We start from the raw sequence: 13,518 nt of genomic DNA, 5'->3' as shown, positions 1-13,518 counted from the left end.
TCCCTTCTGTCTCCCCGGTAGACTCTGTCTTCCAGAGAGGCTGTCTCTGGCGACTCGGGACTATGAGCCGTCCCCAGAAGCCCCCAGCAGGCTCCTCTTCCTTCTTGTCAGCCTCCTGTGAGGACGCTTGAATGACAACATGGTGAGGCTCGGCCTCCTGCTCTGGGACTGGGTCTGTCCCTCTTGTCTGTCTCTCTTCCCCCCATGCCCCACTTCTTCCTCTCTCTTCAGCTCTCATCAGCTCTGCCTGTCTGCTGAGGGCCCCAAATCTTGGTGGTGGTTTTCCCTGGATCAGGTGGGCTCACAGGTCTGGGTCAGATAATGATTGGGGTCGCTGTCTCTGACTGTCACATTCAGGGTCTTTCCCTGTCCCTGTGCTGGCCTAGGGGCAAGCTGGTTGCTTTGGGATGAGCTTTCTGTGACCCACATAGGCTTAACCGGGGCTCTTGCTCCGACCCTCCTGTCCACCACAGTCCCCCAGGACCTGATGGATGTCTCCGTGAGCAACCTACCGCCCCTTTGGCAACCCAGCCCCCAGAAATCCTCCTGCTCACCCTGTTCACAGAGTGGCCTGGCCGATGGTGGCTCGTCCAATGGCTGCAACCATGAGAGGTATGAGGGGCTTAATCTGTGGGTGGAGGGTGTGGAAGGATTTGCCAAAGATTTGTAGATACCCATGTCTTGCCCAGCACTGAATTCAGAGGAGGAACATAAGCTATGAGATCATCGAGGTCTGGGTTAAATCCTAGCCTCATGAAGTCCTAGCTTCCTTACACGTATCAGTCAGGATAACCAAGGTTATGTTGCAGTAACAAACAGTCCTGGAATCTCAATGGCTTAGTACAACAGAGGTTGATTTATCATGCGTACTGTGTGTCTCTCGTGGGTCAGCTGGGGGCTCTGCTTGCACCACATTAAAGGGCCTGGCTGATGGAACGACACCTTCTGGAATATTCCCAGTCGCAGTGACAGAGGGAAAGGTAGGTCTGGGGCTCCTGAAGGACAATGAAATGCTCCACCCTGAGAGCAGCACATACTCTTTCTGCTCACGCCTCATTGACCTCATCCACAACATTCCAGGAAGCGCAGCCCTATCATGCTCTTGGAAGGCGGAAACTAGCAATACTACTCACTGCAAACCACATGTGCCTCCATTTGCTTCTCCACCGAATGGGGATACGAATGCTTGCTTTGCATAGCTATTGTAAGGACAAATCAGATACTGGTCTAATGTGGCCAGCACGTGGTACCCAGCCCCTGGAAATGTTCAATTAAGTGACGCTTCTTATTTTATTGGATAAAGTTAGACCCCCCCAGATCATCTATCTCCTGGCCGACAGATCTCATGTGTCTTCAGGGCTGCTCAGTGCAATAATGAGACTGGTCTTGTTTCCCACCAAACCCACCTGGCCTGGCTGGGGAGAGTGGAACCCCTTTTTCCATGCCAGGCCCCTGGCCCCATGGGTGGTCCTGTCTTCAGCCATAGGAGCTTAAGGGGTGGGAGCTGGCATCACACTCTTGCAGTCGTCCAGGGCCTGCTTTCGGCACGTGGTCCACAGACCTGCAGCAGCATCCTGGGGCAGATCTCAGTCCATCTTGCCAGACCTACTGAAGCAGAATCTGCATTTCACTGGATCCTAAGATCGTGTGTGCACGTTTCAGTTTGAGAAGCTTTCCTGTAATCAGAGAGTCTCCCACGTTTGTGTGCATCAGAATCACCAGCGGGAGGTGATACTGGTTCCCAGACAACTTCCTTAGGGGCCCCGATTGAGTCGGTCTGTGCGGGGCCCAGGAATCCGCATATTGGAGAAATCCCAAGTGATTCTTGGGCTGTGGTCCAGGGGCCATTGAAAAATGCTGTTGTAACCTAGTGTCCCCTCTCGTGGCATCTGCTTCCACACCTGGAGTGACGGGGAGTTCATCACCTTTCACAAGCCAAGTCCCCTGTGGGACAGCTGTCCGTGTGGTGCTCTTCTTAGGTAAACTGAGCAAGCCTGAGCCCCACCAACTTGAGGCCATGACGAGGGTGATTTTCATGTTTAATGCCTCCATGTGTGTAACTGGAACACCTTAGCCATGCCCCTGTTCCTGTCTTGTTGAGTTTTCCTGAGTGTCCCCAGGATGTCCTGAGAAAAAAAGATGCAGATATTCCTCCACTCTGTTCTCTGTGAGAATGCAGTCCCATCAGCAGTCCTTGATTTCCCCAACAGTGCTAGGGCCTTACTCCCCTCTCCTCTTTCAGCCAAAACAGCCCCCCCCCCAAATTCCCATGCAAGGAGAAGCTCTGAGGCATCACCTCCTTTGCAACAGCCAGACTCTGAGTCCCAGTTCGGCTCAGTTTGGTTTAGCTGGGTCACTTCAGAAGTCAGAACTCTTTCTACAAGTGACAGAAACCCACTGCAGACTGGTTCAAATACAGAAGAAAATCTCAGCAGAACTGAGGAGTCTAGAGGTGCAGTGACTTCAGGCATGGTTGGTTCCAGACGCTCAGAACACAAATGTCTCTGTTTCTTCACCTCTTGTCTCTGGCTGCCTCCGTGATGGTTTCATTCTCAGGCAGGCCCTTCCTATGCAGCGGCAGAAATGGATCCCAGCAGCCACTGCCCTACATCCCTCTGGCTTAGGAACTCGAGCAGAGAAAAGAGTGTGTATCTCCCCGTAGTTCCAACGAAAGTCCCAGGGCTCGTTCTCATTGGCTCAGGTCGGATCACATGACCACGTCTTACCCAATGCCTGTGCCTCCAGCCTGAATCCTGCACGGGGTCGAATCAGCCCCATGCAAACCACAGAGAGTTGGGGAGAAAGTGACCCCAGAGCTGATAGGTGAAGTGGACGAATGGGTAGAAACAGTAGTCCCCCCAGAGTCCCCTTGGCTGGTTGGTTTTAATCTGCCCCCTCCGGGTAACGGGCTCCACTCCTCCAGGAAACGTGGGCTCTGTGTGGTCTTTTCTAAGTGTCCCCTCTTCCTCCACCTGCAGGGCACCGCTGAAGCTCCTCTGTGACAACATGAAGTACCAGATCCTTTCCAGAGCCTTCTATGGATGTGCGTACTGGCCTTTTTTGCCACTGTGGTCTACGGGCACGTTGATCGAATGCCTGTTGTATGGCATCAGTATTGGGGGAAGGAGCCCGGCTCTGGCACGTGAACCTCGGCTCCCCTAGTTCCCGGATGTGTCTAGTTTTAGTGAAGTTAGGCAGACTTCTCGGAGCCTGAACTCCCTCCACCAGGGACTGGGCATAAGTTTTATCTCTAGTTCTTAGAGAGGGCAGCCAACGATGGGGCTCCTCGTGGCAGGGGTTTGGTTGGTCACCATCGCATCCCCAGTGCCTGCCTTAGAGGGTTTGTTCTCAGAATTAAAAGAGAAGCCTGTATAAAACCCCTAGCACCCAGCATTCCATGTCATGGGTGCTCAGCGAAAGTCCGTTCCCCTCACCTGTGGGCAGAAGCAGAAGAGTAAGGAGAAGTTAAAAATTAAAGCTTAAATACAGGTATTCTGATTATTTCCAGTTAGCATATGAGGAAGCTAAGGCACAAGGAGGCAGAGTGACTTGTCCAAGGTCACACCGCTAATGCAGGACAGAGCTGGGACTCAAACCTAGGCCTGTCTGACCTCAAAGGCTGTTTTGTTTGTTTTCCTTCACTCGCTGTGTTGATTCTTAGCACGTTTTATTTTCCCAGCCTCCCAGCCTAGATGAGGGAGATAAATCGTGTGTATTATCAGGGATTCTAGAAAAGTGTTAATATATCCTGCGTAGGCCTGGGGAATAGCAGGGCCAGCCGTGTGCCCGAGTGCCTGGAGGGGCAGGGAGAGCATGAGCTCCCAAGAGCAAGGATTTTTGCCTGTTCTGTTATCACCCATCCCCAGTGCCTAATGCAGGGCCTGGCGTGGAGCAGGCCCTGGACGAGTATTTATGGGACCCAAATGGAAGAGCTTCCTGGAGGAAGGGTTGGGGGTCAAGAGGGATCTCAAACAATGTTATCGCATTCAGTGGCTTGTCCCTGGTGGTGGTTAAGAGCCCAGGTTCTGGTGCTGTGCAGCTTGTGATCAAATCCCAACTCTGCACTTCCTAGCAGTGTGACCTGGGCAGGAGACAGAAGCAGTCTGTGCCTCGGTTTCCCCGTCTATAATGTGGAGAAGATAGGAGTACCTGTTTCATATGGTTGTATGAGAATTTAGTGAGTTAAGTATGTGAGGTACGGGCAGCTCCCTGGCACGTAGTGCGTGCTTGTGTAAGTGTTAGTCACTCCCTCCTCCTCCCCCTCCTTTCCCCTCCCCCTCCTCCTCCTCATTGCTGGTAGGGACCTGTCCTCAGGCCCCAGAAGGGTCCTCTCTGGGCCTTGGTAAGGGAGAGTCAGAGGGCGGGGGCACAGGCAGAGCAAACACACTCTGGCATTTGCTGATTGCCTCTTGTGTACCAGGCACTGTGCCCTCCAGGTGCCCAGGGCAGAGCAAGTAAGGGGCAGCAGGTTAGTGGGAAACCCTTTAAGAGTGCAGAGCCATCTCTGAAAGCAAACTAGGTACATCTCCCAGGGCCTTCTTTATCCAGCTGCACTTTGCACAAGATTCGTCCACCTCTGCCATTCTCCTCCCTTGGGACAGATTGGAGGCACCCAGAGGCACAGCGAGCCTGTGGGGTCACTTACCACCTCCTTCCTGCCGCCCCTTCCCGGCCTCTGCCCATGGATTAAATACCTTGGCTTCTGGCAGAAATAATGTCACCCTGGCCCAGGCTAAGAAAGGTGATCGGACGTCTCCAGGCTCACCCAACTATTAAGCAGTCAGGCCAGCAAGGGATTTTGCCCCTCAGAGCCCCTTCCTCGCCTGGAAGAAAGGGATGGTGGGACTTTCTAGGTCATGAGGGTTCACTGGGATTGCGGGCGGGGCAGTGCTTTGAGATCCATGAGACAAGGCAAGGTGGGTTGGGTGGTGGATGATGGCCCTTTCCCTCCCTCCCTCTCCAGGGCTTGCCTACTGCAGACACCTGTCCACCGTGAGGACCCACCTGTCAGCCCTGGTCAATCACATGATCGTGTCTCCAGACTCGCCCTGTGATGCTGGGCACGGGCTGACGGCCAGGATCTGGGAGCAGTACCTTCAGGACAGCACAGTAAGGCTTGGCCTGGCTCGGTCTGCAGTGGGGCAGACAGAGCCTGTGGGGGGACCGTCTGGTTATCTGAGCAGTAGACCCACCTGCTTGTGAGGACTTGAGGCTGTTATGACACCTTTGGGTTCTGCATACCCAACGCAAAGGCCCTTCCCTTCTTGAGAGTTCCAAGACCCACAGCCCACTTCTGCCTGTAAGGGTGAGGATCAAGGAGGATGGAAAGTACATATTCTCATCTAGAAGGAGTAAGAATGAATCCATCACCAAGCATTTATTAAGCACCAGCTGTATGCTCAGTGGTGCAAGAAGTGCTTTAAGTCCCCAGCAGGAAGGAACTTACAGCACAGTTGAACTACTTAGAGTGACGGAGGTAGTGAAGTCAGAGGAGGCAGCTGGGTGGAGGAAAGCCCGCCACGTGCCCCTCTGCCTCAGGGCCAGAGAATCCTCCCATTAGATATTTCACCCGGAGACAGATTTCTAAGATTTTCTTATCAGAAGGCAAATGTCCCCACAAGGAAGGTGTTTACGGTGGAAAAAAGCTTCACGGTCGGAGAGTTTGGGAAACAAGATGAGTCAACTTTTCTGTACCCTGCAGCACTTCCTAGAACCTTGGCTAGGCTGATACACTTGCCGGTCTCAAGAAACGGGGGTGGGTGGGATGGGGGGGGAGCATATGGAACAATCCCTCAAATGTGTGGGGCCACAGGGACCTTTGTTGGAAAAGTGCCTCCATGGCTGGTGTGGAAGGCAGAATCGATTTCGATAGACACTAGTCTCACTGCCGCCAGCAGCAGGCTTTCAGAAGAGAGACCTGATTTCTCCACGCGGGACGAACGCGGTGGCTCAGTCCGCCGGGTGCCTTCCCACCCGGGCCCTGGGGAGGGCCTGGCTTCGCCACGCTGGGGAAAGGTGCTATCCTGTGTATTGATTTGGGAATGCTGGGGGACTCTGGGAGAAACAAACTGGTTCCCAAACCTGGACAAACAGAAGGGTTATTTGACATTTTTTTTTGGCCAAAATTAGCTGTTTTTCTGAACAACAGGAGGAATGCCTGCTTACTGGGACAACTCAAACAAGGAAGAATGCAGGTGTATAAAACAAAAATTGTTTAGTTACCTTCTTTCTGCCACAATGCGTTCGTTCTGATCGCCTGAGTTAATGAATAGTGTCAGTTATGTAGAGACCCTAATGTATATTTCTGGTGCTTATACATTCATAGATATGTCTACATAGATATGTCTGTAATTCTTATTTTTTTAAAATGAGGTGATGTTATATTTGTATTTTAAGCAACAATTTCAGTTTATATCAAAGACGTCTTTCAGGGGCGCCTGGGTGGCACAGCGGTTAAGCGTCTGCCTTCGGCTCAGGGCGTGATCCCGGTGTTCTGGGATCGAGCCCCACATCGGCTCCTCCGCTATGAGCCTGCTTCTTCCTCTCCCACTTCCCCTGCTTGTGTTCCCTCTCTCGCTGGCTGTCTCTCTCTCTCTGTCGAATAAACAAAATCTTAAAAAAAAAAAAAAAGACGTCTTTCAGATCTGTAGGTGAAGTCCTAAATGCTAGCACCTTAACACCTCACAGATGAGTAGCCCATAATTTATTCAAATCTTCCCCTAATGATAGACAACGGGGCTCTTTCTCTTTTTAAAAACTATTTCAAACAGTGCTCCAGTCAACATCTTCATAAGCACATACCATTCTGCCTAGTGCTTTTATTTCAGGGGTAGATTCCTAGAAATTGATTGATACGCATTTAAAATTTAAATAGATATGCCAGCTTACTTTCTCAAAAAAGTCACAGTGTTCATAATCCCCGGGGGCCTGGGAGAGTGCACATTTCCTGAGGAATTCGAAAGATATAGACTTCTGGGCTCCACTCCAGTGTTACTGATTTAGCATCTCTGGGAGTGGAGCCCAAGAATTTATATTTTTTGGAAGTTCCCCAAACGCTTCAGTGATCCCCCCAGTTTGGAAGGTACTAGTCTAAGTACAAGTTGGTTGATCAAATAAATTAGTCAAAAATGAAAAATTTTCGTCTAACACTTTTGCAGTCCTTTCACAAATGGGCCGTATTTTTACCCTTCTTGGTTGCATTGTTGTATTAGGGTGGACTGAGCAGCAGTATAACAAATGTCCCCACTTTTTCAGTTGCTTGACATCATGGGGTATGTTTCTTGCTCCGTGAGGAGTCCTAGGTGGGCATTCCTGGCGAGTGGGCATTTGTCCTCCCTCCAGAGGTTCAGGGGCCTTTCATTCTCATGGCCCCACCATCCTCCAGGGTTAATGGGGGGATGCAGAGTCTGAAGGGAGTACACTTGCTCCTTTAAAGCCCTGGCCTGGAAATGGCTTATAGCACATCCTGCCAGATCCCATTGGCCAGCGCCTCATCACGTGGCCACACCTAACTGCAAGGGAGGCTGGGAAATGGAGTCCAGCTGTGGGCTCCAGGACCCAAGCAGGTGGCTTTTTAATGAAGCGTTTACAGCCTCGGACACAAATAGTTCTCGGATTTTAAGCAGCTTTGACAAGGCTGTCTGCAGAATACAAGTTAAAATTTCCAACAAAGACAAAAGAATGGCTGGTTTTGCCATTGTGGTTGGGTACATCTAAGACGTGCATTAAGATGTAAAATCAGTGGGATGCCTGGCTGGCTCAGTCAGTAGAGCATGTGACTCTTGATCTCAGGGTTGTGAGTTTGAGCCCCATGCTGGGCATTGAGCTTACTTTTAAAAAATGTCACATATGCTTGTAATTTTGGAATGTAAAGAGATAGGAGGAAACAGAACCCTACTACCCTTCAGAGTAGCTTTCTAGTAGTCATTGGTACTTTCCATACACACACACACACACACACACACACACACACACACACACACACACAAACATGAACAGATTGGGCCTGCTGGGTGCCCAGCATGACTAATTATAACTGCAAAGTCTTTGCCTGAAAGTGAATTTTTGAAAAGAGAGTAAATCTATTGGACAATACAGCAAACAGTTGTTAAAGTCGTCTTAGTGTGCACAGGAGTCATAGTGCATGAAGAACCAGCTGGAAATGTTCATTTGGGATTGATTTGCTTTTAAGCAATTTTCTTTGAGCTGAATCAAGGTTAATAACTTTGAACTCATGCTGCCATATCGACACAATGCACAACATCGACTAAAAATTCAGTAGAAATGTTCGTTCATTCTATACTGACCTTTTGGGATTTTTTGCAAAAAAATGGGTTCACACTAGATATGTTCCGCCTCTTGGGATTTTTTTCCACCTAATAATACACTTTGAACATCTTTTTGTGTAAGTTCTCACGGATGCACGTCCTGCCCTTTCTCCTCCTGCCCTTTCGATGTGGTGTTCCCATGTAGGGATCCGTTGTTCCTCCGTCAGTGGGCAGTTGGGGGTTTTCCCATATGATGCCAGGATGGCTGTCCCGGTACACACAGCTTTGCTTATTCACAGCATGATCTCTAAAGGCCAGGTCTGAGAAGTAGGGCTGCCAGGTCACGGAGCCCTCCTTCTGGTTTTCTGTTGACCAACCCTTTACTTCCTGCCACCTACCACAGAGCTACGAGGAACGGGAGCTGCTACATCTCATCTCCTATGGCGGCATCCAGCCAGAGATCCGCAAGGCTGTGTGGCCCTTCCTCCTGGGCCACTACCAGTTCGGGATGACAGAGGCAGAAAGGAAGGAGGTTGGTTGCCCCTGATGGGCAGTGGGGTCTTTGGCAGCAAAAGGTGGGGCTGGGGGTGCTCTGGTTTCATGCTGGACCAAGATGGGGCAGGGGAACGTGGGGGAGCCAGGAAACCCCAGGGCGGGGCTGTCCGGTAGAAATACAATGCAAGCCACAGATGCCATTGCTTAAAATTTTATTTTGGGAGATAATTATAGATTCACATAGTTACAAGAAATAATGCAGAAGGGTCTCGCATATCCTTTATCCAATTTCTCCCAATGGTAGCATCTTACAAAACTATAATACAGTATCACAACCAGGGCATTGACGTGTGTGTGTGTGTGTGTGTGTGTGTGTGTGTGTGTGTGTGTGTGTGTGTGTGTTGTATGTTTGTGTGTGTGTGTGTGTGTGTGTACCACCCCAGTCAACATACTGAACACTTCCGGTGCTACCAGGGTCCTCGTGTTACCCTTTTTGAGCCCCACCTCCCGGCCTAACATTTGGCAACCACCAGTCTGTTCCTCCTTCCTGCAACTTTGTCATTTGGACGATGTTGTAGAAATGGGATCATGTCGTATCTAACCTTTTGGGATTGACCTTTTCACTCAGCATAATCCCCTGGCAGTCTGTCCTTTCTATGGCCAAGAGTTCCATGGTGTCCCATGGCCTGGGTGAATCACAGTTTGACTATCCATCTGTCGGCGGATAGGTGGGTTTTGTCCTGGTTTGGGCTATTACAAAGAAAGCTGCAGTGAACATTCGTGTTTTCGTGGGAGTGTAAGTCATCATTAAACGCTCAAGGGTACAATGCTGGGACGCACACTATGCATGCTTAGTTTTGGGAGAAACTGTCCAGCTTCTGCAGCGGCTGAGCTGTGTTCTCTTCCCACCCGCAATATCCAAGTGAGCCACACCTGCACCCTCCCTGGAGTTTTGGTCTCGTTGCTGTTTTTTACGTTAGTCACTCAGACAGGTGTCAAGGAGGTTTCATTGTGGTTTTAATTTGCATTTCCCAAATGGCCAGTGACAGTGAACATCTTTGCACACGCTTACTTGGCATCTGGGTATCTTTGGTGAGGTGTCTGCTCACGTCGTTTGTCCATTCTCTAGCTGAATTGTTCGGGTTTTTACTGTTGCATTCGGGAGTTCTTAATACACTCCAGATATTCCTTCTCTGTTGGATAAATGGTTTGCAAGTATTTTCTCCCAGTCTGTGTCTTGTCTTTTCATCCTCTTAATGGGGCTTTTGCAGAACAAATGTCTAAATTTTTTATGAGGTTTAGTTTACCAATTTTTCCTCATGTACATTGAGCTTTTGGTGTCGAGTCTAAGAACGTTTTGCTTAGTTAGCCCTAGATTCCGAAGATTTTCTCTTATGTTTCTTTTCTCAAAGTTTTATAGTTGCACGTGTTACACTTATGTCTGTGATCCATTTTGAGTTCCTTTGTGTATACAGGGAGTGGTTGAGGTCGGGGTTCATTGTTTGCCTTTGACGTCCAGCGGCTTCAGCCCCATTCGACAAAATGGCCATCCTTCTTGCACTGAACTGCTTTTGTGTCCCTGTCAGCAATCAGTTGGGCCCGTTAGTGTGGATTCCCGTTCCGTTGCATTGGTCTAATGCTACCCTGCTGTGAGTCGTCTCCAGCCGATAGCACACCGGGGCACCTACGTTGATCCTGAGTGTTCGGTTAATGCTTTAGTAGTCCTGTTTCAGAAAGTAGAAAGGAACAGATGCCCATAAATATTTTTACAAATGATAAGTTCACAAGAAGTTGCAAAAACTGTGACAAAGAGGTCCTGCCGTACCCAATGGAAGCATCGCCTAGAACAGTAGCTCATTATCAAAACCGGTACGTTAGCGTGGGCACCATAGAGCTCCCTTGACTACAGGCCTCACTAGGACTTCACCAGCTTCTGCAGTATCTCGTGTGTGTGCACACGCGTGTGTGTGCGTGTGTGTGTGTGTGTGTATGGGTAGGTCTGTATCATTTTATCAAGGTGAAAGTAATTTTAATAATACATTTTATTTAACCCAACATACCCAGTATATTACCATTTCAGCCTGTAGTCAATATAAAAATTATCGAGAGATTCTGCATTCTTTTATTCATACTAAGTTCTTAAAACCTGGTGGTATTAACATTCCATATCCGAGTACCACCTGTGCTATTATACATTTGTCAGTAAGTTGACTCACTATGTATATAGCTTATTTAAAAAGATATTTGGTATCCCTGCCATCAATGGAAAACTGACATGACTTGCGTAATAGAAGGAAACCATAAAAACAAATAGGATATGACAAAAGGACATAATTCAGTTCCACGCAGATGCCGTAGCCTGCCTGAGGCCAGCTCTCTCTTTGTCAGGAGGGGGTTTCTGAAGTGTGATAGGAGGTGTTCAAGACACTGTAGCACCAGACTGACCTTCCCCGTAATCTGAAAAGTTAAAGGGGAGCTGAAAATAGAAATCACACCGTGATTCTGTATGATAAGACCCCATGCCAGTGAACTGTCTGAAATCGTCTCGGAAATAGCGGGAGGCCCCTGCCACACCTCACCCCCTTGCCTGCTGGGCTCCCGGTGAACAGGAACAGCGTTCTGGTGTGCCAGGCCCTGTGCTTGGGACCGGGGACCCAGCGGTGTGTTAGACGAGGCCCTTGCCAGGTTAGTGGGGGTCGTGCAGAGTCCGATGGAGGCAAACCCAGGGTTGTAAGAGCGCATAGGAGGCACCTCTACCAGGCAGAAGGCTTACCTGCTCTCTTTCCAGGCCATGGGGGTGAGGCAGGGCCTCTAGGAACAGGGGCCAGCCAGAGCTAAGCCCAAGGGGAGACTCGTGCATAATGCAGTGTGTGTGTGTATCTGTGTGGGGAGGGGCGGGAAGGGCATGGTGGACATGGTGGCTGGCACATAAAGGACAGGAGGGTGGGGGGTGACAGTGAGAGGTGGGGCTGGGGAGGAAAAAAGAGGAGGCTGCTGAGGGGTAAACTCATAGGAGGGGCCAGGCTGGGACAAGCAGGCACCGGGAAGGAGGCTGCTGGGGTCGTCCTGGTGCAGGGTCATGGAAACCTAGCCTAGAAAGGCAGTGGGAATGGGGAGGTATGCTGGGATGAATCTTCTGGAAGTCCGTGGGAGGGAGGACAGGCCTTGGGCAGGGTGGACCCTGAGTCTCTCTCTGGAAGCCCTGAATAGCTAAAGGATTCCCCACCCCTCCCAACCTGGACACGGAGCAAGCTCCCTGCCTTCTGTCTTCATGCCTGTCCACACCCTTACTTAGATCAGCCTGTCTGTCCCGACTTGTGCCCAGAGGCCGGGCTGATTCAGAGCCTCGGTTACCCAGGCCGTGTATCAGGAACAAGGCCAGCTACCCTCCCATCCGCTGACATGCCACAAGGGAAATGCTTGAAATCTGTAGTCCTCCTGTAAGTAAAGGGAGGGGTCAGTTTTGTTCATCTTTGTATCCTCGGCACCTGGCCCTGCACAGGGCACGTGGGAGGCCCTCAGTAAATGTGGGGGGGGGGAGGGTGGACGGGTGGTGGAGTGGGTACCTGGCACATTGTAGGTGCCTCCCGAATTAGGGGTGAATGAGTGAATGAGGAAGGAGAGAAGGTAATAAGAAAGGAAAGAAACAGTCCTCTCACTTCAGTACGCCCTGGGCTTAGTATGCTCCCTGGCTCCACGGATATTTGAATGTGTGAATGAATGAATGAATGAATGAATGAATGAATAGGAGGGAGGAAGGGAACATTGAAAGAAAGATGCAGCCTCGCGCACGTTTGTGTACCCTCAGGGCCCAGCCGGTGCCCTGCACATAGTGGGTGTCCGTTGGATGTCCATGACATCTGGGGTGTCTCTGGGGCTCAGGCTCCCAGGTCGGAGCTGGCGTCCTCGTCTGGCTTGGGCTGGCTCTCCCCAGGGCTGACCTTGTCTCTGCCCCGGCAGGTGGACGAGCAGATTCACGCGTGCTATGCGCAGACCATGGCCGAATGGCTGGGCTGTGAGGCGATCGTGCGGCAGAGGGAGCGGGAGTCCCACGCGGCTGCCTTGGCCAAATGCTCGTCAGGGGCCAGCCTGGACGGCCACCTGCACCAGATGAGGCACAGGGACGCTACCATCAGCAACGAGGTGATGGGCGGCACCCATCTGGGAGCACGGGGGTGGGGGAGGGGCGGTAAAGGCAGGGATCTGCTCCGCGTAGCTCTTGTAGGGACGGTGACGGCTGTCTGGAGCTGTCACCCCTAGCATGTGGGTGGGAGGTGACCTTGGAGTTCGAGAGACCTGCATTGGAATCCAGCCTCACCATTTTCTGGCTGCGGGGCCTCCAGCAAGCACCTTTACTTCCGGGCCTCAATTTCCACATCTGTTAAAGGGAACACCCACTGGCATAGGGGAAGTTTGTGTGCAGCTCACGTGAGATCGTGCATACAAAGCGCCTGGCACAGCGCTCGACTTTCACATATTCGGCACATGCGCGCTGAGCACCGCGTTCTGGAATGTCGGGAACGCTCCCGTGGCCACATCACACCTCTCCGCCCTCACCGAAGCGCCGGCTTGGCAGCCCAAAGAAGGAGCTGAGAACAAGGTTAATTCTCTTCCCCAGCGAGGCACACTCATCGGGTTGCCAGCAGTCACGCTGCACAGCATAGCAAGCGACCACCAAAAGTCAGTGACTTCTGACAATGAGCCCTGAATGTGTCCTCGTGGGTCTGGCTCAGCGGAGCACTTCTTTTTTTTTTTT

The 13,518-nt window shown here is 50.9% G+C and overlaps 1 protein-coding gene across 1 annotated transcript in view; it reads left to right on the top strand.

Moving 5' to 3' along the window:
- LOC148107468 (small G protein signaling modulator 1-like) overlaps positions 1–13,518 on the top strand; it is an 84,581-nt gene that overhangs the window by 59,500 nt on the left and 11,563 nt on the right. The window contains 5 exon segments of the mRNA XM_087857172.1: positions 474–612; positions 2,979–3,043; positions 4,964–5,109; positions 8,671–8,799; positions 12,723–12,905. Of these exon segments, the coding sequence (XP_087713298.1) occupies positions 474–612; positions 2,979–3,043; positions 4,964–5,109; positions 8,671–8,799; positions 12,723–12,905 (662 nt within the window).

Source organism: Ursus americanus, chromosome 30, assembly GCF_024610735.1.
Source record: "Ursus americanus isolate L20-20 chromosome 30, mUrsAme1.1.p, whole genome shotgun sequence".
NCBI classification, from domain to species: Eukaryota; Metazoa; Chordata; class Mammalia; order Carnivora; family Ursidae; genus Ursus; species Ursus americanus.
This window is presented reverse-complemented; position numbering and strand designations above follow the sequence as displayed.